Source organism: Anomaloglossus baeobatrachus, chromosome 12 (assembly GCF_048569485.1).
Source record: "Anomaloglossus baeobatrachus isolate aAnoBae1 chromosome 12, aAnoBae1.hap1, whole genome shotgun sequence".
Taxonomy (NCBI): Eukaryota; Metazoa; Chordata; class Amphibia; order Anura; family Aromobatidae; genus Anomaloglossus; species Anomaloglossus baeobatrachus.
In genome coordinates, this window is record NC_134364.1 from 54,068,640 (window position 1) to 54,095,212 (window position 26,573).

Below are 26,573 nucleotides of genomic sequence, written 5' to 3' on the forward strand. Positions count from 1 at the left end.
GTCAGTATAATGGCGGGCAACTACATTATTGAAAGGCATGGAGGCCTCCCATATGATGAGAGGTTGGAAAAGTTAATTTGTTTAGCTTAGAAAAAAGATGTCTAAGATCTCATTTATATGTATAAATACATGTGTGGTCAATATAAAGGACTGGCACATGACTTATTTCTTCTAAAGACAGTACTAAGGACCAGGGGACACTCACTGCGAGTGGAAGAAAAGCGATTCCGACAGCTAAATAGGAAAGGGTTCTTTACAGTTAGAGCAGTCAGACTCTGGAATGCCGACCACAAGAGGTAGTAATGGCAGATTTTAAAAAAGGGCTGGATGATTTCCTCAGTACACAACATTGTCAGTTATAAATGACTTAATGACAACATTTATAATTGATGGAGGAAGGATGAACTAAATGGACTGGGCGCTTTATTTAACCTATGCAACTATGTATTATTTCAGGCTGGGCGGAGAGCGTCGGCAGAGGAGAGAGTCACGCCAGGAAAGCGACGCTGAGGAAGAGGATGATAAGAAAGTAGGTGTTTGGTGTAAAATTGGTAATGAAGGAAAACCCGGTAGATATTATGAATATTTAAACTCTATTCTATTTTGTCATATTTTAACAGCCAGCGTTGCAATCCTCTGTTGTTGCTACCTCCAAAGAACGGACACGCCGAGATCTCATACAGGATCAGAACATGGACGAGAAAGGAAAGCAAAGGTAGAAAATGTAGTAACCGTGATGTTGCTGTATATATGGCTATTACATGCAAAATAAAGAATACTGTATTGCATCGAAAAATATCACCCTGCACGAAGTGCTTTGGCAAGTTTGGGGGGAAAAAAGTTATGTCATGGTGCAGGAACATATATAGTGATGTTGCAATCTGGTTTAAAAGCCAAATTGGGGATTAGGCCCCAATCAAATTTCCAAACCCATTTTTATCATGGCTGGTAGTTCATTGGTAAACATTGCTCCTATGTAAATATGCTGTGGTAAATATATGGTATAACCCTAAAATTTTAAATGGGAGCTGCTATGCACATAAGATTATTATTCTTATTATAATATTATTCTTATTCTTATTATCATGCATAGTATTATTATGCATATTATTATACTTATTATACATATTATTATTCATATTATTATTCATATTATCATTATACATATTAGTATTATAATTATGCTAATTATTCTTATTAATATATATATATATATATATATATATATATATATATATATATATATATATATATATAAATAATTTAATTTCTAATTTTTTTTCTTTTTTTTTTTTACACCTTCCCAGCCTCAGTTTATGGGGGAAAGTCCACATACACACAATGATAGGTTTTGCTATTCAGCACTGTAGTTCTACTTGGCATAAATGTGTTTTTATTTTTTTTGTTTGTTTTTTTTTGTTTTAAAACCCATCTAAATGCCATGTAACACCAGCCAAGCCTTCTATTGCAAGGGGTATGTGTATCCATATTCCCTGCAAAGATCACGTTACATTGCAGATATTTAACTGAATGTTACTGATCGTTATGGCTGATGGAGCTGAGGGTACATCCCAGTAGGGAATGTTGACACGAGTGGTCTTCATGACATCCAATTACTGCAGCTAATTTTTCAGTGTTTGAATCTTCTTCATTCGCTTTACTACCAGCTCATTCCTGTTAAAAATAGTGTCAATGTATTATCATTTTATTCATGGACTAATTTTTTTTTTTCCCTAGAAATCGGCGAATATTTGGCCTGTTGATGGGTACCCTTCAAAAATTCAAACAAGAATCTAATGTTGCCACAGAGAGGGTACGTTTTGCATCTTTCCTTTTATATATATAAATGTGGAGCCCTCTGTACCGAATAATGGGCTCCACGTAGCCCTCCATACAGAATAATGGGCCACACATAGCCCTCCGTACAGAATAATGGGCCACACATAGCCCTTCGTACAGAATAATGGGCCCCACATAGCCCTCCGTACAGAATAATGGGCCCCACATAGTCCTCCATACAGAATAATGGGCCCCACATAGCCCTCCATACAGAATAATGGGCCCCACATAGCCCTCCTTACAGAATAATGGGCCCCACATAGCCCTCCATACAGAATAATGGGTCCCACATAGCCCTCCATACAGAATAATGGGCCCCACATAGCCCTCCATACAGAATAATGGGCCCCACATAGCCCTCCATACAGAATAATGGGTCCCACATAGCCCTCCATACAGAATAATGGGCCCCACATAGCCCTCCATACAGAATAATGGGTCCCACATAGCCCTCCATACAGAATAATGGGCCCCACATAGCCCTCCATACAGAATAATGGGCCCCACATAGCACTCCATACAGAATAATGGGCCCCACATAGCCCTCCATACAGAATAATGGGCCCCACATAGCCCTCCATACAGGATAATGGGCCCCACATAGCCCTCCATACAGAATAATGGGCCCCACATAGCCCTCCATACAGAATAATGGGCCCCACATAGCCCTCCATACAGAATAATGGGCCCCACATAGTCCTCCATACAGAATAATGGGCCCCACATAGCCCTCCATACAGAATAATGGGGTCCACATAGCTCTCCATACAGAATAATGGGCCCCACATAGCCCTCCATACAGAATGAGTGCCTGGCATACAGAGTTTGATATATGTGCGCTAGTGGATCTATGAAAAGCTGTCAAATAATGCATTATTTCTTTTTCGCTCCTAATTGGGAGACCCAGACAATTGGGTGTATAGCTACTGCCTCCGGAGGCCACACAAAGTTTTACACTTAAAAGTGTAAGGCCCCTCCCCTTCTGGCTATACACCCTCCCGTGGGATCACGGGCTCCTCAGTTTTCATGCTTTGTGCGAAGGAGGCACACATACACGCATAGCTCCACTGTTTAGTCAGCAGCAGCTGCTGACTATGTCGGATGGAAGAAAAGAGGGCCCATACTAGGGCCCCCAGCATGCTCCCTTCTCACCCCACTTTTGTCGGCTGTGTCTGTTAAGGTTGAGGTACCCATTGCGGGTACAGAGGCTGGAGCCCACATGCTGCATCCTTCCCCATCCCCCTTAGGGCTCTGGGTGAAGTGGGATTTACCGGTCTCCAGGCACAGAGACCGTGCTCCGTCCACAGCCCCTGGGGAATCGGCTGGATATGGAGCGGAGTATCGTCAGGGACAGGGCCCTGCTACGCCAAGGTACTCTGTGTCCCCGTACAGTCCGCGCGCACACTGCAGCATTGCTGGGTGTGTTAGTGCGCCGGGGACAACAGCGCTGCGCGCTGGTGCCATTCCTATCTACAGCTTTGCTGAGAGGGGACATGTATTGAAACTGCCGCGCGGCCACTGTTGTCAGCGCTGCGGCGCGGCTGGGACTTGTGGTGCGCCGGGGACTTCCGCGCTGGCCGTGCATATATCACGGCCGCGCTTATTACTCGAGTCCCCGGCTTTCTGCGGCCTAGTTTCGTTTCGTTCCCGCCCCCAGGCCTGCCAGTCAGGGGAAGGGCGGGACGCTGTACAGAACGTCAGCGCAGAGGGCTGGAGTCTGCTTTGCATACTCCAGCCCTCACACTGGGCACAGTGGGACGCCAGTTTTCCCGCACTTTGTTTGAGGCACGCCCACGATCCCTCTCTTCACAGGACGCCGGCAGCCATTCCTGTGTGCAGTCTGAGCTGGAGAGAGGAGACTGGGAGACCCAGACACGGGATTCTGGTGCCCACACACCCGCTTTTCAGCGGGCGGTAAGCTGCCCTCAAGGGCTGACCCCACTGGTGCCGAAGTGTATATTGTATTTTATGCTTGCAGCTTTACATTGCACTGTACGGTCGCTGGGGATCCTCTGCTATATACCCTCCTAGATTTCTCAGAGGACACAACAGCATGTCGACCGCAAAAAGCAAAGGTGCCAAGGCACAGGCTTTCTATGCTGCTTGTACCGCTTGTGGGGCTGTTCTACCGGCAGGTTCCACTGACCCCCACTGTGTGCAGTGCTCGGCCCCTGTGGCACTTGCTCGGCCGGGGCCTCTGCTGGAGGTGACCCAGGCAGAACCTCCTGTAAATACTGTCCAGGTGACAGGGACGGAGTTTGCAGTCTTTGCTGACAGATTGTCTGTGACTATGACTAAAATTCTTGAAACATTGCAGTCTAGACCAGTAACTCAGGCCATGGACACTGTTAACTCATTGCTCCCTGGTCCCCCTCAGTCGGAACAGCTCCGGGATCCGGGGGTGTCTCTTGCATCCCAGGGTGATGGCTCTGACACGGACGACAGTCCCAGACAGCCTAAACGAGCTCGCTATGAGCGGCCCTCGACTTCATCACACTGGTCAGGGTCCCAGCAGGAGGACTCTCTGTATGATGAGGTGGAGATAGCTGATCAGGATTCTGATCCTGAGACCGCTCTCAATTTGGATACACCAGATGGTGACGCCATAGTGAATGATCTTATAGCGTCCATCAATAGAATGTTGGATATTTCTCCCCCAGCTCCTCCGGTGGAGGAGTCAGCTTCACAGCAGGAGAAATTCCATTTCAGGTATCCCAAGCGTAAATTAAGTGTTTTTCTGGACCACTCTGACTTTAGAGAAGCAATCCAGAAACACCACGCTTATCCGGATAAGCGTTTTTCCAAGCGGCTTAAGGATACACGTTATCCTTTTCCCCCAGACGTGGTGAAGGGCTGGACCCAGTGTCCCAAGGTGGATCCTCCAATTTCCAGGCTCGCAGCTAGATCCTTAGTTGCAGAGGAAGATGGGGCTGCACTTAAAGATGCCACTTACAGACAGATGGAGCTCTGGTTGAAATCCATCTATGAAGCTATCGGCGCGTCGTTTGCTCCAGCATTCGCAGCCGTATGGGCACTCCAAGCTATTTCAGCTGGTCTTACACAGATTGACACGGTCACACGTACATCTGCTCCGCAGGTGGCACCCTTAACCTCTCAAATGTCTGCATTTGCGTCTTAAGCAATTAATGCTGTCCTAGACTCTACGAGCCGTACGGCAGTGGCGTCCGCCAACTCCGTAGTTTTACGCAGAGCCTTGTGGTTAAGAGAATGGAAGGCAGATTCTGCTTCCAAAAAGTGTTTAACCAGTTTGCCTTTTTCTCGTGACCGACTGTTTGGGGAGCGCTTAGATGAAATCATTAAACACTCCAAGGGTAAAGATTCATCTTTACCTCAGCCCAGACAAAATAAACCCCAACAGAGGAGAGGACAGTCGGGGTTTCGGTCCTTTCGAGGCTCAGGCAGGTCCCAATTCTCCTCGTCCAAAAGGACTCAAAAGGATCAGAGGAGCTCAGATTCTTGGCGAACTCAGTCACGGCCAAAAAAGACAGCCGGAAGACCCGCTACCAAGGCGGCTTCCACATGACTTTCGGCCTCCTCTCTCCGCATCCTCGGTCGGTGGCAGGCTCTCCCGCTTTGGCGACATTTGGCTGCCACAGGTCACAGACCGTTGGGTGAGAGACATTCTGTCTCACGGGTACAGGATAGAGTTCAGCTCTCGTCCTCCAACTCGCTTCTTCAGAACTTCTCCACCTCCCGACCGAGCCGATGCTCTGCGGCTAGCGGTGTCCACTCTAAAAGCGGAAGGAGTGGTGACCCCCGTTCCTCTTCTGGAACAAGGTCACGGTTTTTACTCCAATTTGTTTGTGGTGCCAAAAAAGGACGGGTCTTTCCGTCCTGTTCTGGACCTAAAGCTGCTCAACAAGCATGTGAAAACCAGGCGGTTCCGGATGGAATCCCTCCGTTCCGTCATCGCCTCAATGTCTCAAGGAGATTTCCTAGCATCAATAGACATCAAAGATGCTTATCTCCACGTGCCGATTGCTCCAGAGCACCAGCGTTTTCTACGCTTCGTTATAGGAGACGAACACCTTCAGTTCGTAGCCCTGCCTTTCGGTTTGGCAACAGCTCCAAGGGTCTTCACCAAGGTCATGGCAGCAGTAGTAGCAGTCCTGCACTCTCAGGGTCACTCGGTGATCCCTTACTTGGACGATCTACTTGTCAAGGCACCCTCTCAAGAGGCATGCCAAAACAGCCTGAACGTTGCGCTGGAGACTCTCCAAAGTTTCGGGTGGATCATCAACTTTTCAAAGTCAAATCTCACCCCGACCCAATCGATAACATACCTTGGCATGGAGTTTCATACTCTCTCAGCGACAGTGATGCTTCCGCTGGACAAACAGCGTTCACTACAGACAGGGGTGCAATCTCTCCTTCAAGGCCAGTCACACCCCTTGAGACGCCTCATGCACTTCCTAGGGAAGATGGTTGCAGCAATGGAGGCAGTCCCTTTCGCGCAGTTTCATCTGCGTCCACTACAATGGGACATTCTCCGTCAATGGGACGGGAAGTCGACGTCCCTCGACAGGAACGTCTCCCTTTCTCAGGCGGCCAAGGAATCTCTTCAGTGGTGGCTTCTTCCCACCTCATTGTCAAAGGGAAAGTCCTTCCTACCCCCATCCTGGGCGGTGGTCACGACGGACGCGAGCCTGTCAGGGTGGGGAGCGGTTTTTCTCCACCACAGGGCTCAGGGTACGTGGACTCAGCAAGAGTCCACCCTCCAGATCAATGTTCTAGAAATCAGAGCAGTGTATTTTGCCCTACAAGCCTTCCAGCAGTGGCTGGAAGGCAAGCAGATCCGAATTCAGTCGGACAACTCCACAGCGGTGGCATACATCAACCACCAAGGAGGAACACGCAGTCGGCAAGCCTTCCGGGAAGTCCGGCGGATTTTGACGTGGATGGAAGACACGGCTTCCACCATTTCCGCAGTTCACATCCCAGGCGTGGAAAACTGGGAAGCAGACTTCCTCAGTCGCCAGGGTATGGACGCAGGGGAATGGTCCCTTCACCCGGACGTGTTTCAGGAGATCTGTCGCCGCTGGGGGATGCCGGACGTCGACCTGATGGCGTCACGGTACAACAACAAGGTCCCGGTTTTCATGGCACGGTCTCACGATCACCGAGCTCTGGCGGCAGACGCCTTAGTTCAAGATTGGTCGCAATTCCGACTACCTTATGTGTTCCCACCTCTGGCATTGTTACCCAGAGTGCTGCGCAAGATCAGGGTCGACTGCCGTCGCGCCATCCTCGTCGCTCCAGACTGGCCGAGGAGATCGTGGTACCCAGATCTGTGGCACCTCACGGTAGGCCAACCATGGGCACTACCAGAACGACCAGACTTGCTATCTCAAGGGCCGTTTTTCCACCTGAATTCTGCGGCCCTGAACCTGACTGTGTGGCCATTGAGTCCTGGATCCTAGCGTCTTCAGGATTATCTGGAAATGTTATTACCACCATGAGGCAGGCTAGAAAACCATCCTCCGCCAAGATCTACCACAGGACGTGGAAGATATTCTTATCTTGGTGCGCGGCTCAGGGAGTTCCTCCCTGGCCTTTTGCATTGCCTACTTTTCTTTCCTTCCTGCAATCCGGGTTGGAAAAAGGTTTGTCGCTCAGCTCACTTAAAGGACAAGTCTCAGCGCTATCTGTATTTTTTCAGAAACGCCTAGCACGACTTACTCAGGTGCGCACGTTCCTGCAAGGAGTTGGTCATATCGTCCCTCCTTACAAGCGGCCGTTAGAGCCCTGGGATCTGAACAAGGTTCTAATTGCTCTCCAGAAGCCGCCTTTCGAGCCAATGAAGGATGTTTCCCTTTCTCGTCTTTCACAGAAAGTGGCTTTTCTAGTGGCGGTCACGTCTCTTCGGAGAGTGTCCGAGCTAGCGGCGCTCTCATGCAAATCTCCCTTCCTGGTGTTTCACCAGGACAAGGTGGTTCTACGCCCGGTTCCTGAGTTTCTCCCTAAGGTGGTATCCCCCTTTCATCTCAATCAGGATGTCACATTACCTTCCTTGTGTCCTCATCCAGTTCATCAATTTGAGAAAGGTTTGCATTTGTTGGATCTGGTCAGAGCACTCAGGATCTACATTTCCCGCACGGCGCCCTTACGCCGCTCGGATGCACTCTTTGTCCTTGTCGCTGGTCAGCGTAAAGGGTCGCAAGCTTCCAAATCCACCCTGGCTCGGTGGATCAAGGAACCAATTCTTGAAACCTACCGTTCTGCGGGGCTTCCGGTTCCTTCAGGGCTGAAGGCCCATTCTACCAGAGCCGTGGGTGCGTCCTGGGCATTACGGCACCAGGCTACGGCTCAGCAGGTGTGCCAGGCGGCTACCTGGTCGAGTCTGCACACCTTTACCAAGCATTATCAGGTGCATACCTACGCTTCGGCGGACGCCAGCCTAGGTAGACAAGTCCTTCAGGCGGCGGTTGCCCACCTGTAGGACAGGGCTGTTTGACGGCCCTATCACGAGGTATTCTTTTACCCACCCAGGGACTGCTTTTGGACGTCCCAATTGTCTGGGTCTCCCAATTAGGAGCGAAAAAGAAGGGAATTTTGTTTACTTACCGTAAATTCCTTTTCTTCTAGCTCCAATTGGGAGACCCAGCACCCGCCCTGTTTTCTTAGGGATTTTTGGTTTTTTCGAGTACACATGTTGTTCATGTTGAATGGTTTCAGTTCTCCGATGTTTCTTCGGATTGAATTTGTCTTTAAAGGGAACCTGTCATCAGAAATTTCGCCCAAAAGCTAAAAGATTCCCCCTCTGCAGCTCCTGGGCTGCATTCTAGGAAGGTCCCTGTTATTATTGTGCCCCATGTGAGACCAAAATAAAGCCTTTATAAAGTTCTACCTTTTTGTATGCAGCTTCTGTAAATCTGACACGGGGGCGGGCTCTCTGCCGTCCGTTATTTTGCCCCCTGGTCCTGTATGCCGCCCCCATCGCTCCTTTCCATATCTGATGCACCGCCCACTGCTCCAGCCATCCCCGCGCATGCCCAGTGCCAGTCTCACGGGACTGAGCAGTGTGACCGCTGGTGACGTGTGCGCAGGCAAGTGATGATGGGCGGGACTGTGACTGTTATCAGCAAGTACCCGCCCATAATCTCGTGAGCGCGCAAACCTCTCCAGCGGTCACACTGAGCTCAGTGTAGATGCTAGACTGTATGGGCTGCTTCCAGGGATGACGTCCCTTTGTCATGTGATAGGGGCGTGTTCAAAATACTATCACATGACAAAGGGACGTCATCCCTGGAAGCAGCCCATACAGTCTAGCATCTACACTGAGCTCAGTGTGACCGCTGGAGAGGTTTGCGTGCTCACGAGATTATGGGCGGGTACTTGCTGATAACAGTCACAGTCCCACCCATAATCACTTGCCTGCGCACACGTCACCAGCGGTCACACTGCTCAGTCCTGTGAGACTGGCACTGGGCATGCGCGGGGATGGCTGGAGCAGTGGGCGGTGCATCAGATATGGAAAGGAGCGATGGGGGCGGCATACAGGACCAGGAGGCAGAATAACGGACGGCAGAGAGCCCGCCCCCGTGTCAGATTTACAGAAGCTGCATACAAAAAGGTAGAACTTTATAAAGGCTTTATTTTGGTCTCACATGGGGCACAATAATAACAGGGACCTTCTTAGAATGCAGCCCAGGAGCTGCAGAGGGGGAATCTTTTAGCTTTTGGGCGAAATTTCTGATGACAGGTTCCCTTTAAACCTGTTATTGGCTTTCCTCCTTCTTGCTTTTGCACTAAAACTGAGGAGCCCGTGATCCCACGGGAGGGTGTATAGCCAGAAGGGGAGGGGCCTTACACTTTTAAGTGTAATACTTTGTGTGGCCTCCGGAGGCAGTAGCTATACACCCAATTGTCTGGGTCTCCCAATTGGAGCTAGAAGAAAAGGAATTTACGGTAAGTAAACAAAATTCCCTTCTTTTTTTCTATCTTCCAGCAAAAAAGACGCCTAGAAATTGAACAAAAGCTTGAAGTGCAGGCAGAAGAGGAGAAAAAACAGGTGGAAAATGAGAGGAGAGAACTCTTTGAAGAAAGACGTGCCAAACAGACGGAGTTGCGACTATTAGAGCAAAAAGTAGAACTGGCACACTTGGTGAGAAATTATCCGGCATCAGCCTCTGGGTTTGTATATGTCGGCCTTTATTGTTTCTGATGCATTATATTAATACAATTTCAGCAAGAAGAATGGAATGAACATAATGTGAAAATTATCAAGTATATAAGAACCAGAACCAGACCCCACCTGTTCTACATACCTGGTAGACACTGTCCACCCACGCAGAAGCTATTAGATGACTCGCAGAGAAAGATGAATGGTAAGTACATGTGCTCGGTGTGTAGTTATAGGTTTATGGCCAGTGAGGTGCACTGCGGGGTAAATGATGGTACTACTCACCATGAAAGCCCTTAAAGGGAACCTGTCAGGTGCAGTATGCACCCAGGACCACGAGCAGTTCCGGGTGTATATTGCTAATCCCTGTATACACTAACATAGATATAGATCTTTAGAAAAAGTATTTCTAAAGATATTTTACTTTACCTGAAGAGCGCGGGGACTAGTCCCAAATATCCCTCGACTAGGCTGCCCACTTAGCATGTTGGCACGCCCTCAGGAGTTTACGAACATGCTATTAAGTGCAGCATCATGAGCGGCGCCGTGCCGCACCTGTGGTCGCTGTGACCGCTCTGCCGAATACCCGGCACTTCCAGTCATGCGCATTAGACCTATTTAACCTATATTAGACCTGCATATTAATACAAGTGTGTCAAAAAGACCAAAGAAATCCAAAAATTGATTACATCTTTATTAACGTGATACAAAAGACATCATTAAATTTACCACATGATTAGAGATGGGTATAAAAAAAAAAGTTCAAAATTAACCCTTTAAAAACACAGAAAAAAGAAAGAGGTGCTGGGAAGTGTGGTTCTTCAGGTAGTGGTCTCTATTTTGCCAAATTGTTTCCTGGCAGTTGGGTGCCCCTGGCTTTCCCCTCCTTTGCTTTGCAGGGTTGTATGACGGTATATGGGGTAAATTTGACTTAAAGTGAACTTTCCGTGGTATCACGCCCCTATGGGCGTGATACCATGGAGTCACATGAGCGACGTCCCCGTCGCTCATTCTATCCTGTGCGCATTGTGGCAGACTTCTTTTCCGGGTGTTCACTCGCCGGCTCCAGACGCGCACTGCGCATGCGCGTCTGAAACTGACAAGGAGAAACCGGAAGAGAAGCCTGCCGCAATAGTATAAATGCGCGCAGGATAGAATGAGCGACTGGGACGTCGCTCATGTGACTCCATAGTATCACGCCCACAGGGGCGTGATACCACGGAAAGTATGCAGACGACCATAGGGGAAGGCGCCGCTTATGTGGCCAGCGGCTCTCTAATTTACATAGGAAATATGAAGGTAAGAAAACGTTTAGGACTTTCATATTATACAATTTTACAGCACAGGGATGGGTAGGGAGGTGTAATTAGGGCACACATGCGTCTGCTGATTGGCCAGAATGCATATTCTAGGTGACAGGTTCCCTTTAAACATGGGCATTTTTATTTATGGGGAATCTCAAAATAATACTGTGCCATATATTTTTGTGTTCATACATGTGAGGCTGCAGTGATGCTCTTGTATATGATTAATGAAGTACTTGAGGAGCTAATATGTCACCCCCTTATGGAATACATGCACTTTTGAGGCACTGTCACTTTAAATTTGAAACCCCACTATCAGTGAATAAGTTCTCTTTTTTGTCAGGTTATCAATTTGGAATAACATGTTTGGTATATCTAATTGATTGTATAATTCTTTTTTCTGACCACCCTTATGTAATAGTGTATTGACCACACTGCTCCAGGATTTTTTCTGTGTTTTTAAGGGGTTAATTTTTAATTGTGTGGTGTTTTTTTTTTTTTTTTTTTTTTTTTTTTTCTTCGGCGCTCCATTGGGAGACCCAGACGATTGGGTGTATAGCACTGCCTCCGGAGGCCACACAAAGCAATTACACTAAAAAGTGTAAGGCCCCTCCCCTTCTGGCTATACACTCCCAGTGGGATCACTGGCTCACCAGTTTTCTGCTTTGTGCGAAGGAGGTCAGACATCCACGCATAGCTCCACTGTTTAGTCAGCAGTAGCTGCTGACTATGTCGGATGGAAGAAAAGAGGGCCCATATGGGGCCCCCAGCATGCTCCCTTCTTACCCCACTTGTGGTTTGTAAGGTTGAGGTACCCATTGCGGGTACAGAGGCTGGAGCCCACATGCTGTTTTCCTTCCCCATCCCCCTGAGGGGCTCTGAGGAAGTGGGATCTTACCGGCCCCCAAGCCCTGAGGCCGAGCTCCATCCACAGACCCAGTGAACCTGCTGGATACGGAGCTGGGTACCGTTCAGGGACAAGGCCCTGCAACTTTCAGGTACTCTGTGTCCCCGTACAGACAGGCACGCACACGCCAGACTTGCTGGGTGTGTTAGTGCGCCGGGGACAGTAGCGCTGCACGCTGGGGTTTGAGTCACAGCAGCTTAGCTGTGTGACTTCATGTGCTGGGAACTACCGCGCCGGCCACTCTCGGAGCGGCGGCGCGGCTGGGACTTGTAGTGCGCCGGGGACTTAGCGCCGACCGCGCTTTTACGGCGGCGGCGCTTATAAATTTAGTCCCCGGCTTTTGCGGCCTAGCTCCGCTTCGTTCCCGCCCCCTCCCTGTCACTCAGGGAATGGGACAGACGCTGCGCAATCGTCAGCGCCGAGGGCTGGAGCCTTATTTACATGCTCCAGCCCTCTCACTAGGCACAGTGGGACGCAGGTTTCCCGCTTTTGGTCTGAGCACGCCCAGGGCCCGCCCCCCCCTCCACAGGACGCCGGCAGCCATTCCTGCATGCAGTCTGGCTGGAGGACGGCGGTCCCCCTCAGTTGGAACTAATCCGTACTTCAAGGGGGTCCCAGGCATCACAGGCTGAGGGCTCTGACTCTGACGACAGTCCCAGGCCGCCTAAGCGAACTCGCTGGGAGAGACCCTCCACGTCATCACGCGGGTCAGGGTCTCAGCGAGAAGGGTCTCTATATGATGAGACAGAGGTGGGTGATCAGGAGTCTGGTCCTGACACCGCACTCAATTTGGATACGCCAGATGGTGACGCCATGGTAAATGACCTTATAGCGGCCATCAATAGGCTGTTGGATATTTCTCCCCCAGCCCCTTCAGCAGAGGAGGCAGCTGCCCAGCAGGAGAAATTCCATTTTCTGTATCCCAAGCAGCTTATCCGGACAAGCGTTTTTCCAAACGTCTGAAGGATACACGTTATCCCTTTCCCCCTGACGTGGTCAAGCGCTGGACCCAGTGTCCGAAAGTGGACCCTCCAATATCCAGGCTTGCAGCTAGATCCATAGTTGCAGTGGAGGATGGGGCTTCACTTAAAGATGCCAATGACAGACAGATGGACCTTTGGTTGAAATCTGTCTATGAAGCTATTGGCGCGTCGTTTGCTCCAGCATTCGCGGCCGTGTGGGCGCTCCAAGCTATTTCAGCTGGTCTGGCACAGGTGAACTCTTTCTTAAGTCCAGCAGTGCCGCAAGTGGCGTCCTTAACTTCGCAAATGACTGCGTTTGCGACCTACGCTATCAATGCGGTACTAGACTCTACGAGCCGTACCTCAATGGCATCCGCCAACTCTGTAGTTTTGCGCAGAGCCTTGTGGTTAAAAGAATGGAAAGCAGATTCTGCTTCTAAAAAATGTTTAACCAGCTTGCCATTATCTGGAGACAGACTGTTTGGTGAGCAATTGGCGGAAATCATTAAACAGTCCAAAGGTAAGGACTCTTCCTTACCCCAGCCCAGATCAAACAAACCTCAACAGAGGAAGTGGCAGTCAAAGTTTCGGTCCTTTCGAGGCTCGGGCAAGCCCCAATTCTCCTCGTCCAAAGGGACTCAGAAAGAGCAAAGGAGCTCTGATTCCTGGCGGACTCACTCACGCCCCAAGAAAGCAACCGGAGGTACCGCTTCCAAGGCGGCTACCTCATGACTTTCGGCCGCCTCCCTCCGCATCCTCGGTCGGTGGCAGGCTCTCCCGCTTTTGCGACATTTGGCTGCCACAGGTCAAAGACCGGTGGGTAACAGACATTTTGTCTCACGGGTACAGGATAGAGTTCAGTTCTCGGCCTCCGCCTCGGTTCTTCAGAACTTCCCCACACCCCGACCGAGCAGATGCCCTTCTGCAGGCGGTGCATTCTCTAAGAGCAGAAGGAGTGGTGGTCCCTGTTCCTCTTCGGGAACGAGGACAAGGTTTTTACTCCAATCTCTTTGTGGTGCCAAAAAAGGACGGCTCATTCCGTCCTGTTCTGGACCTAAAACTGCTCAACAAGCATGTGAACGCCAGGCGGTTCCGGATGGAATCCCTCCGCTCAGTCATTGCCTCAATGTCTCAAGGAGATTTCCTAGCATCAATAGACATCAAAGATGCTTATCTCCACGTGCTGATTGCTACAGAGCACCAACGCTTTCTACGCTTCGTGATAGGAGACGACCATCTTCAGTTCGTAGCTCTGCCATTTGGTCTGGCGACAGCCCCACGGGTGTTCACCAAGGTCATGGCGGCAGTGGTAGCAGTCTTGCACTCTCAGGGACACTCTGTGATCCCTTACTTGGACGATCTACTTGTCAAGGCACCCTCTCAGGAGGCATGCCAACTCAGCCTGGATGTTGCACTGCAGACTCTCCAGACGTTCGGGTGGATCATCAACTTCTCAAAGTCAACTCTGTTACCGACCCAATCACTGACGTATCTTGGCATGGAGTTTCATACTCTCTCAGCGATAGTGAAGCTTCCGCTGGACAAGCAGCGGTCACTACAGACTGGGGTGCAGGCTCTCCTTCAAAGTTAGTCGCACTCCTTAAGACGCCTCATGCACTTCCTCGGGAAGATGGTGGCGGCAATGGAGGCGGTTCCGTTTGCGCAGTTTCATCTGCGCCCTCTTCAATGGGACATTCTCCGCCAATGGGACGGGAAGTCAACATCCCTGGACAGGAAAGTCTCCCTTTCCCAGACGGCCAAGGACTCTCTGCAGTGGTGGCTTCTTCCCACCTCATTATCACAGGGAAGATCCTTCCTACCACCGTCCTGGGCGGTGGTCACGACAGACGCGAGTCTGTCAGGGTGGGGAGCAGTTTTTCTCCACCACAGGGCTCAGGGTACGTGGACCCAGCAGGAGTCCACCCTTCAGATCAAGGTTCTGGAAATCAGAGCAGTGTATCTTGCCCTACTAGCCTTCCAGCAGTGGCTGGAAGGAAGGCAGATCCGAATTCAGTCGGACAACTCCACAGCGGTGGCATACATCAACCACCAAGGGGGGACACGCAGTCGGCAAGCCTTCCAGGAAGTCCGGCGGATTCTGATGTGGGTGGAAGCCACGGCCTCCACCATATCCGCAGTTCACATCCCCGGCGTAGAAAACTGGGAAGCAGACTTCCTCAGTCGCCAGGGCATGGACGCAGGGGAATGGTCCCTTCACCCGGACGTGTTTCAGGAAATCTGTCGCCGCTGGGGAAGGCCGGACGTCGACCTAATGGCGTCCCGGCACAACAACAAGGTCCCAACCTTCATGGCACGGTCTCGCGATCACAGAGCTCTGGCGGCAGACGCCTTAGTGCAAGATTGGTCGCAGTTCCGGCTCCCTTATGTGTTTCCACCTCTGGCACTCTTGCCCAGAGTGCTACGCAAGATCAGATCCGACTGCAGCCGCGTCATACTCGTCGCCCCAGACTGGCCAAGGAGGGCGTGGTATCCGGATCTGTGGCATCTCACGGTCGGCCAACCGTGGGCACTACCAGACCGACCAGACTTGCTGTCCCAAGGGCCGTTTTTCCATCGGAATTCTGCGGCCCTGAACCTGACTGTGTGGCCATTGAGTCCTGGATCCTAGCGTCTTCAGGATTATCCCAAGGGGTCGTTGCCACCATGAGACAGGCTAGGAAGCCCACGTCCGCTAAGATCTACCACAGAACGTGGAGGATATTCTTATCCTGGTGCTCTGCTCAGGGAGTGTCTCCCTGGCCATTTGCATTGCCTACATTTCTTTCTTTCCTGCAATCTGGGTTAGAAAAAGGTTTGTCGCTCGGCTCCCTTAAAGGGCAAGTCTCGGCGCTATCCGTCTTTTTTCAGAAGCGTCTAGCACGACTTTCTAAGGTACGCACGTTCCTGCAGGGGGTTTGTCATATCGTACCCCCGTACAAGCGGCCGTTAGATCCATGGGATCTGAACAGGGTACTAGTTGCCCTCCAGAACCCGCCCTTCGAGCCTCTGAGGGAGGTTTCACTTTCTAGACTATCACAGAAAGTGGCTTTTCTGGTAGCGATCACATCTCTTCGGAGAGTGTCTGAGCTAGCAGCGCTGTCATCCAAGGCTCCCTTCCTGGTCTTCCACCAGGACAAGGTAGTGCTGCGACCCATTCAGGAGTTTCTCCCGAAGGTGGTATCCGCTTTTCATCTTAATCAGGATATCTCTTTGCCTTCTTTTTGTCCTCATGCAGTTCATCGGTATGAGAAGGATTTACATTTGTTAGATCTGGTGAGAGCACTCAGAATCTACATTTCCCGCACGGCGCCCCTGCGCCGTTCGGATGCACTCTTTGTCCTTGTCGCTGGTAAGCGCAAAGGGTCGCAGGCTTCTAAGGCCACCCTGGCTCGATGGATCAAAGAACCAATTCTTGAAGCCTACCGTTCTGCTGGGCTTCCGTTTCCATCAGGGCTGAAGGCCCATTCTACCAGAGCCGTGGGTGCGTCCTGGGCATTACGACACCAGGCTACGGCTCAACAGGTGTGCCAGGCAGCTACCTGGTCGAGTCTGCACACTTTCACCAAACATTATCAGGTGCATACCTATGCTTCGGCGGACGCCAGCCTAGGTAGAAGAGTCCTGCAGGCGGCAGTTGCCTCCCCGTAGGGGAGGGCTGTCTTCGCAGCTCTAACATGAGGTATTCTGTACCCACCCAGGGACAGCTTTTGGACGTCCCAATCGTCTGGGTCTCCCAATGGAGCGCCGAAGAAGAAGGGAATTTTGTTACTTACCGTAAATTCCTTTTCTTCTAGCTCCTATTGGGAGACCCAGCACCCGCCCTGTTGTCCTTCGGGATTTTTGGTGGTTTTTCGGGTACACATGTTGTTCATGTTGAATGGTTTTCAGTTCTCCGACGTTACTTCGGAGTGAATTTGTTTAAACCAGTTATTGGCTTTCCTCCTTCTTGCTTTTGCACTAAAACTGGTGAGCCAGTGATCCCACTGGGGGTGTATAGCCAGAAGGGGAGGGGCTTTACACTTTTTAGTGTAATTGCTTTGTGTGGCCTCCGGAGGCAGTGCTATACACCCAATCGTCTGGGTCTCCCAATAGGAGCTAGAAGAAAAGGAATTTACGGTAAGTAACAAAATTCCCTTCTTTTTTTTTATACCCATCTTTCTTTATCGTTCCTATGGGAGACCCAGACAATGGGTGTTTAGCTTCTGCCTCCGGAGGACACACAAAGTACTACACTTAAAAGTGTAGCTCCTCCCTCTGAGCTTATACACCCCCTGGAGAACCATATCTAGCCAGTTTATCGCTTTGTGTTCAGGAGGCATACATCCACACATGCATTCTCATCTGATTTTTGATTTTTGGAAAGAGTTTGAAGAAAAGCGGGTCCAAATCTGGACCCCCGGCATGTCCCTTCTCACCCCACTGTGTCGGCGGTGTTGTTAAGGTTGATTCCAAGGCTGGAGCCTTACATGCCGCGCTCCTTCACCATCCCTCCTGGGCTCTGGCTTGAAGAGGGAGCCAGCACGGTTCTCTATGCTTGACAGGAGACCGGTCTCCATCCGCAGCCCTTCAGGATCCTGCTGGACCGGAGCACTCATCCCCAGGGACTTGGAACCCTGCGTCTCAGCAAGCTAAGTACCTGAGGCGTTTATATATTGGGGGTCCCTGTACTTTATTGTTGTGGGAGAGTGTGCTGATTATGTTTTATGACATTTCCGGCGGGTTCTCTGGCTGTCGCCTGAGAGCTGCGCCGATGGTGCCTGCGCGCCGGCCGCACCGCTCAAATTTAGGCCCCGGCTTCGCCGGAGGCCTAGTTTCAGTTTCTCTGCCCTCGCATGTCACTCATGCAGAGGGACAGTGCGGCTCCGCCCAGCGGCCGTTCTGCACAGGGGAGGGTCACTCCTCACTGCAGTGTGTGTCCCCTCCCCTGTAGGTCTCTATGGCCCTCCAGATCCCGCTCTCAAGCAAGTCCCGCCCCCTCTCTTCGCTCCGGTGGCCATTTTCTCAGCGTTCCCCCTGTGATCAGTCTTTGCAGCGCTGGTCTGCAGCATCCCTGCTGAGGTGCTGTGCTTTGGGGGTCCGGGCTTCGGGATCTGGAGGGCACACAACACCGCTCTGCACAGCACAGCGGTCTGGTAAGCCACAACCTCTGGTTGTGGACCTCTGTATATACTCTCTGGGGGTCATTCTTTGGCAGAGCCCCCACTCCAGCAGCATGTCTCACACGAGGAGCAAGGCCCCAAAGCTTTATTCAGTATGCGCTGCATGTAAGCTCCTGCTGCCTGAACCGAGCACCTATCCACATTGTGATGCCTGCTCTAACCTGACGGTGCCTCAGCCTGGAATCCCCCCCCCCCCCCCCCAGGGGTCTCTCAGGCTGCTCCTGCTTCTGTGGCTGAACCCCCGGCTTGGGTAGAATCCTTTTCTAGGTCTATCTCCCAGTCTTTTGCCGACTCCATGGGACTTCTGTCCAGGACTTTGCTGAATATGCATCAGCCCCCCTCACAGGGTGCCTCTGCTGCTTAGGGGTCTCTCAGGACCGGAGCTCACAGAGGATTCATCATCTGGTCCCAGACCCCGTCCTCCTGAGAAGAGACGCAGGGCTCCCTCTCCTTCCTCGTCCCGTGGCTCTGATTCCAGAGCTGACTCGCTGGATGAGGAGGATGCCTTTACATGGGGCTCGGAGGCTACCTCCATGTGCCCCATTGATCTGTCCGAAAGTGACTCAGATGTTAGTGATTTGATTGCGTCCATTAATTCTGTACTGGACCTCAATCCGCCAGTATCAGAGGAGCAACCCTCTCTGGCAGAAAAGCACCAGTTTACCTCGCCTAAAAGGGCAAAGAGTGTGTTCTTTAACCACTCTAGTTTTCAGGCCGCTGTGACCAAGCCCAGGGCCTGTCCTGACAAACGCTTCCCAAAGCGTGGTTCTGATGACCGTTATCCCTTCCCACCTGAGGTGGTCAAGGAGTGGGCTCATTCCCCAAAGGTAGACCTCCCGGTGTCTAGACTCTCAGCCCGGACCGTTGTATCGGTGGCTGATGGCACCTCTCTTAAGGATTCCACTGACCGCCAGATTGACCTTCTGGCCAAATCTGTATATGAGGCGGCAGGGGCCTCGTTCTCCCCGACTTTTGCAGCAGTGTGGGCTCTCAAAGCCATCTCTGCTTCTCTAGAGGAGATGTATTCCCTCGCCAGGGAATCTATGCCCGAAATGGTTACCTTAACTTCCCAAGCTTCAGCTTTTTCATCCTATGTCATGTCTGCCATGCTGGAGGCTTCTCACCGCACTGCGGTGGCTTCGGCTAATTCCCTCGCTATCCGCAGGATATTGTGGCTTCGAGAGTGGAAGGCAGATGCCTCTTCAAAGAAGTACCTTGCTGGACTCCCTTTTGCTGGGTCCCGGCTGTTCGGTGAACAGCTGGATGAAATTATTAAGGAAGCTACTGGCGGGAAGAGTACTTCCATGCCACAAACTAAAACCAGGAAACCTGTCCAGGGCAGGAATCAGTCGAGGTTTCGTTCCTTTCGTTCCTCCAACTGGTCGTCCTCTAAGCCCTCGGCCTCGTCCTCTAACTCAGCCAAGGACCAGAAATCCAACTGGCGCCCAAAAGCGCGTCCACAAAAGACCGCAGGAGGTGCTGCCGCCAAGGCAGCGTCCTCGTGACTATCTGCCCGCTCCAGCAACATCCTTAGTCGGTGGCAGGCTCTCCCACTTTGGCGACGCATGGTTTTGACGCGTCTCCGATCAGTGGGTGCGGGATATCATCTCCCTCGGCTACAGGATAGAATTCTCTTCCAGCCCGCCAAACAGATTTTTTCTGTCAACTCCCCCCTGCTTCAAGGCTGCTGCCTTCTCTCAGGCCGGGGCATCCTTGCAGGCCAACGGAGTAATTGTACCGGTTCCCGCCCGGGAACGGTTCAGAGGTTTCTACTCAAATCTCTTCCTAGTCCCCAAAAAGGACGGTTCCTTCCGGCCCATCCTGGATCTCAAGCTTCTCAACAAGCATGTTCAGGTGCGGCATTTTCGCATGGAGTCTCTGCGATCAGTCATTGCCTCAATGACCCAAGGGGATTTCCTGGCATCCATCGATATCAGAGATGCCTATCTGCATGTGCCAATTGCAGTTTCACACCAGCGTTGGCTACGTTTTGCAATCGGAGAGGAACATTTCCAATTCGTGGCTCTCCCCTTCGGGTTAGCCACGGCCCCTCGGGTATTCACCAAGGTCATGGCAGCAGTGATTGCGGTTCTGCACCTCCAGGGGTTGGCAGTGATTCCTTACCTGGACGACCTTCTAGTCAAGGCTTCATCCAGCGCGGACTGTCAGCGGAGTGTTTCGCTCACTCTCGCCACTCTAGCTCAATTCGGGTGGCTGGTCAATCTGCCCAAATCCACTCTGACTCCGACCCAGAGTCTCACGTACCTAGGGATGCAGTTCGAAACTTTGCCGGCACTTGTGAAGTTGCCCATAGTCAAACAGCAGTCCCTCCAACTGGCGGTGCGCTCTCTGCTGAGGCCCCGCCGTTATTCCCTCAGGCGCCTGATGCAGGTGATGGGTCAGATGGTGGCGTCAATGGAGGCTGTTCCCTTTGCCCAGTTCCATCTGCGTCCCCTGCAGCTGGACATTCTCTGCTGTTGGGACAAGCGGCCTTCCTCCTTGCACAGGTTAGTGGCTCTGTCGCCACAGACCAGGAGCTCTCTTCAGTGGTGGCTTCGGCCCCTCTCTCTGTTTCAGGGGCTCTCCTTTCTGGCCCCGTCCTGGGTGATCCTCACCACGGATGCCAGTCTATCCAGCTGGGGAGCAGCATGTCTCCACCACCGAGCGCAGGGCACTTGGACTCCGTCCGAGTCAGCCCTTTCAATCAATGTGCTGGAAACCAGAGCTGTGCTTCTAGCTCTCCTAGCCTTTCACCACCTGTTGGCGGGCAGGCACATTCGAGTCCAGTCAGACAACGCGACAGCGGTTGCCTACATCAATCACCAAGGCGGGACACGCAGCCGCCTGGCAATGTTGGAGGTACAAAGCATTGAGTCCTGGATCTTGACGGCTTCTGGTATCCCTCCTGAAGTCATCTCCACTATGACTCGGGCCCGTAAGTCTTCCTCCGCAAAGATCTATCACAGTACTTGGAAAATTTTCCTGTCCTGGTGTCGCTCTTCCGGCCATCCTCCTTGGCTTTTTTCCTTGCCGACCCTGCTGTCCTTTCTACAGTCCGGTCTGCAGCTGGGACTGTCCCTCAACTCTCTCAAGGGACAAGTCTCGGGTTTGTCAGTGCTATTCCAGCGGCGTATCGCCCGGCTGGCTCAGGTCCGCACCTTTATGCAGGGCGCGTCTCACATCATTCCACCTTACCGGCGGCCCTTGGACCCCTGGGACCTCAATTTGGTTCTCACGGTTTTGCAGAAACCCCCCTTTGAGCCTCTTAGGGAGGTTTCTTTGTTTCGTTTTTCACAGAAAGTGGTCTTTCTAGTGGCCATAACTTCCCTCAGGAGAGTCTCTGATTTGGCTGCGCTCTCTTCGGAGTCACCTTTTTTGGTTTTTCATCAAGATAAGGTGGTTCTCCGTCCAACTCTGGACTTTCTTCCTAAGGTGGTCTCTCCTTTCCACCTTAACCAGGACATTACCCTACCTTCCTTTTGTCCGGCTCCTGTTCATCGCTTTGAAAAAGCGTTGCATACTCTGGATCTGGTGCGTGCTCTCCGGATCTATGTGTCTCGCACCGCTGCTCTTAGGCGGTGCACCTCTCTTTTTGTGCTAACCACAGGTCGGCGCAAGGGCCTCTCTGCTTCTAAGCCGACCTTAGCCCGTTGGATTAGGTCGACCATTTCGGATGCCTACCAGTGTTCTAAGGTGCCTCCCCCGCCGAGGATAAAGGCACACTCGACCAGAGCTGTCGGTGCCTCTTGGGCTTTCAGGCACCAGGCTACGGCTCAACAAGTCTGTCAGGCTGCCACTTGGACTAGCCTGCATACCTTCTCGAAGCACTACCAAGTGCATGCTCATGCTTCGGCAGATGCGAGCTTGGGCAGACGCATCCTTCAGGCGGCTGTCGCCCATTTGTGAAGTTAGGCTCCGCCTACTTCTTAGTTTTTCTGTTTATTCCCACCCATGGACTGCTTTGAGACGTCCCATTGTCTGGGTCTCCCATAGGAACCATAAAGAAAAAGAGAATTTTGTTTACTTGCCGTAAAATCTTTTTCTTATAGTTCCGTATTGGGAGACCCAGCACCCTCCCTGTTGCCTGTTGGCAATTTCTTGTTCCGCGTGTTATCACCGGCTGTTGTCGTGGACAGAGTCTCCGGTTGTTCCGGTTCTTGCTCTGTTTTACTTCTGGGTGGCTATTCTCCTTCAGCTTTTGCACTAAACTGGCTAGATCTGGTTCTCCAGGGGGTGTATAAGCTCAGAGGGAGGAGCTACATTTTTAAGTGTAGTACTTTGTGTGTCCTCCGGAGGCAGAAGCTAAACACCCATGGTCTGGGTTTCCCAATACGGAACTATAAGAAAAAGAATTTACGGTAAGTAAACAAAATTCTCTTTTTTGTATCATGTTAATAAAGATGTTATCAATTTTTGGATTTCTTTTGTCTTTTTGACACACTTGTATTAATATGCAGGTCTAATATAGGTTAAATATATTTAGTTTGGTAGATATGCATTCATGAAATATGGATTTCTATTTCCATTTTTGGATTTATGCGCAGTAGACCTCTCTGAAGTCGGGACGCATACACCCGCCTTCATACTGCGCATGAGCAGAAATGCCCGGCATTCAGTAGCGCAGTCACAGCGAACACTGATAACACTATGCATTGAATAGCAGGTTAGTAAGCCCATGTGGGAGTGCTAACATGCTAAGAGGGCGGCCTAGTAGGAGGATATAACACCCTTGGGACTAGTCCCTGCACTCATTAGCATACGATAAAGGATCTGTAGAAATACTTTTTCTAAAGATCTCTTTATCTATCTTAGTGTATACAGGGACGGTTAGGCAGGCAATAGCAATACACACCCAGAACTGCTCGTGGTTCTGGGGGGCATATTCCACCTGACAGGTTCCCTTTAAATAAATTTGTAAAATATATAACCAAATGCTTTATGATTTCTTTTTTTTTCTTTAGGTATATTTGAACACAGGCGTGCTGAATTTGCTGAACAGTTAAATAGAATGGAAGCTAGGCCAAGGCGCCATTCCATGAAAGACAAAGATCAAGAAAAGAAGCACGATGAAGAAAACGAAGAACAGAAGGAGGACCCAGAAGATGGTAAGGTGGCTCGGAATGAGGTAGATGAGGAGACAGGTAACCTGCCTAATGACATAGAGATGGAGGAGACTTTTGAGGAAGAGAAGGATGTTAGTATTATATTACCAGAGGTAGAAATAGTGCAGGAGACCCCACTTATGGAGGATGGGGACGATGCTAAGGCTGAGGAGAAGATTGAGGAAGAGGGTAGAGTGGAAGTAGAGGAGCCACAGATTAGTAAGTGGGAAGAAAGGGAGACACCGGTTAAGGAAGATGAAAAAGAAGATGAGAAGATAGATAATGTGGAGGATGAGGAGCAACCTGAGGCAATGGATACTAGTCAGGCAAGTGTTTATGAATCGTGTGATGATATGAATCATAGTAAGGAAGTGGAAAGCGAGGAGAGAGCTGATGATCAGGCAGAAAGTAAGATCCACGAGGAAACCGAAATCCAAACCACAAATGAGCCGGAGTCTGAAATAGAAACAGAATGCACAGGAAAGCAAGAAAAGGAGCGAGAGCCAGAACTTATGTTTCATCCACCAGACGATTACGAGCCCCAGACAAGGCTAGAAACGCACTACCGTGTGGAAGAGGAGCCGCTGCCCGAAAGAGAGGTCGTAATAAGTGTAATTAATCTAGAGCCTCTAGTAGAGCAGATCCAGATGACCCACTCCGAACACAAAGCGAAAAAGAGCAAAAATAGGGGAAGAAACAAGAATAAAGTGGTCAAGCCCAGGACCCGGAGTAGTAGCACCTCCAGTTCCAGCAGTAGCTCCAGTTCTAGCAGCAGTGGGAGCAGCTCCAGCAGCAGCAGCAGTCAGAGCAGCTCCAGCAGCAGCAGTAGCAGCAGCGGGAGCAGCAGCAGGGACAGCAGCAGCAGTAGTAGCAGCAGCAGCGAAAGTCGGAGCCGCAGCAGAGGGAGGGGGCACGTAAGAGAAGAGAAACGTAGGAGAAGCGTGGAGCGCAAGCGAAGGGAAAGAGAGGCATCAGGAGTGGAGAGGAGTCACAAGTCTTCTAAAGTGAGTAGCAGAGACTCCAAAGGATCCAAGGAAAAAGGCTCAAGGTCTGACCGGAAGAGGACTGTTTCTGAAGGTAACCGGTCAGCCAAAAGGCCGTCAAGAAACGAGCGAGACCGTAAATCGGAAAGAAAAGACAAAAGACGTTGACCAATTTATGCTCTGGACTGTAGTAGAACATGGTGCTGCCTTAACAATAGCATGGTACTAATTGTTTCGGAAAGCACAAAGAATTTCTTCATTGTTTTTTTTTTTTTTTTTTATTTTTTTTTTTAATTTTAAACCTTTTTGCATAATTTTGTAATTTGGTGATTTACGAGGTGTAAGCTCAAAGATCTTCAAATAAAAACCGCTAAGGATTTTTTTTTTTCCCCCCAGTATCTTTGCCTCTTATTTTCTGGTGTTACTTTAAGTCCAAAAAGTATGGTTAAAATACATCCCTGTAAATGGACCGTCAAAAATTAACCCCTTAGTCTTTTTTTTCTTTGAATCCATACATGTACAGTCATAAAATACTGACAAGAACAAGCACCTAGCTTTTATTCTTTCACCCTATTCCCCTAAAAATCCATAACATAACCACATTAGTACTTTAAAAGTTAGCATAGGGAGTGATACAACTGTGACACTGTTCCCCATTACCTAATTGGAGACCACCCAATGGCTCCACGATCTGAAAAAAATGTTTCTGCATTTGGTGTGAGCAACCTCTCAGGGTGACATTATCGCTAATGGTAGACAATGGTATCTGTACAGATTTAGTTTTATTAGTAAAAGATTTGGAGTATGGGATAATGCCAAACCTTTGTCTGCTTTGTATGTGTTTCAACATTTTTTTTTTTTTTTTGTAAGACCAATTGCGATTGTTCAGCTGTTAATGTGCAAATAAATAACTTTTGTCTAGCACTGGGCTATTTCCATTTGTTGTCGTGGTTTTGGCATTTTGGAGCCAGTTTTAGGCTATGTGCGCACGCTGCGGATTTGCTGCAGAAAATGTGTCTAATTTCTGCAGTCATTCCCCAGCAAAACCTATGGGTATAAAAAAAAAATGCTGTGCACACAGTGCATTTTTATTTTATTTTATATATCTGCGGATTTACCTGTGGAATTTTCGATGGGAATTAATGAGCAATGTCACTTCTTTTCCACAGGTACCTGCAGTTTTTGCCATAGATAATGGTAAAAATACGCAGGCACCAACCTGCGGAAAGAACGCACCAAACCGTGGCAAAACCGCATGCGGATTTTGTTGCAGTTTTTTTTACCGCAGGTGCGGGATTCTTTAAGAGGGTCTGGATTTTCCTCGAGGAAGTCAATTTCTAGTGCGCACATGGCCTTAGGCCGGGGCCACACGGGGACTACTGTGATCCTCGCATGACACTCGGCTCACACTGGCAGCACAGCAGGAGCCAAGTGTCATGCAAGTGTCACTGCGACTGAGGTCCGATCATGCAATCGGACCTCAGCTGCGCGGGGCCGGCGCTGGGGAGGGAGGGATTGATTTATCTCCCTCTCTCCTCCGTAGCCGGCTATTGCCATTCTCGCTCTGCACTCGCATTACACCAGTGTACTGCAAGTGCAGTGCGAGCTTTCTCTCGCCCCATAGACTTGAAGGGGTGTGAGAGAAAGAGATTTGCATTGATCGCAGCATACTGCGATTGTTTTCTCGGTCCGATTGGGGCTGAGAAAATAATCTCTCATGGGTGCTGGTACATGGGCTAATATTGGTCCGAGTGGAATGCTCCGATTTTCATGTCGTGTGTCTTAGGCCTTAAACTGGGAAACAGCAGGGGATCTCTAGTAACAGTAAGTTGCACATCCTGAGGGACTTTAAATGGTACGTTTCAGGCAGTGGTTTATGACATTCAATTACATGAGCATATCAGGCTATCCATCTATGCGTGGTGGCCCAACCTCCTGGACCCCACTATATGTGGCCATGATTCTTGATTGCAGTTTTAGGAGTTTTCCCATCTCCAAGATCTCCAGCAACGACTTATGAGTGAAGAGTAGTGATGAGCAGACCTGGACTGTGAAAATCTGGATCCGCGTGGTTTCACAGATAACCGGATGCCAGACCCGGGCCCTGGATTCCGGGTGTTTGATCTGGCACTCAAGAAATTGAAAATGAAGCTGTCTGCAACCAATGACTGCGG

The 26,573-nt window shown here is 50.3% G+C and overlaps 1 protein-coding gene across 1 annotated transcript in view; it reads left to right on the forward strand.

Moving 5' to 3' along the window:
• PNN (pinin, desmosome associated protein) overlaps nt 1-25,320 on the forward strand; it is a 46,566-nt gene extending 21,246 nt beyond the window's left edge. The window contains exons 4-9 of the mRNA XM_075329871.1: nt 457-529; nt 621-715; nt 1,738-1,813; nt 9,809-9,964; nt 10,049-10,187; nt 23,276-25,320. Of these exons, the coding sequence (XP_075185986.1) occupies nt 457-529; nt 621-715; nt 1,738-1,813; nt 9,809-9,964; nt 10,049-10,187; nt 23,276-24,567 (1,831 nt within the window). The 3' untranslated portion in view covers nt 24,568-25,320. The remainder of the gene's footprint in view (nt 1-456; nt 530-620; nt 716-1,737; nt 1,814-9,808; nt 9,965-10,048; nt 10,188-23,275) is intronic.
• The last annotated feature ends 1,253 nt before the right edge of the window (nt 25,321-26,573 follow it).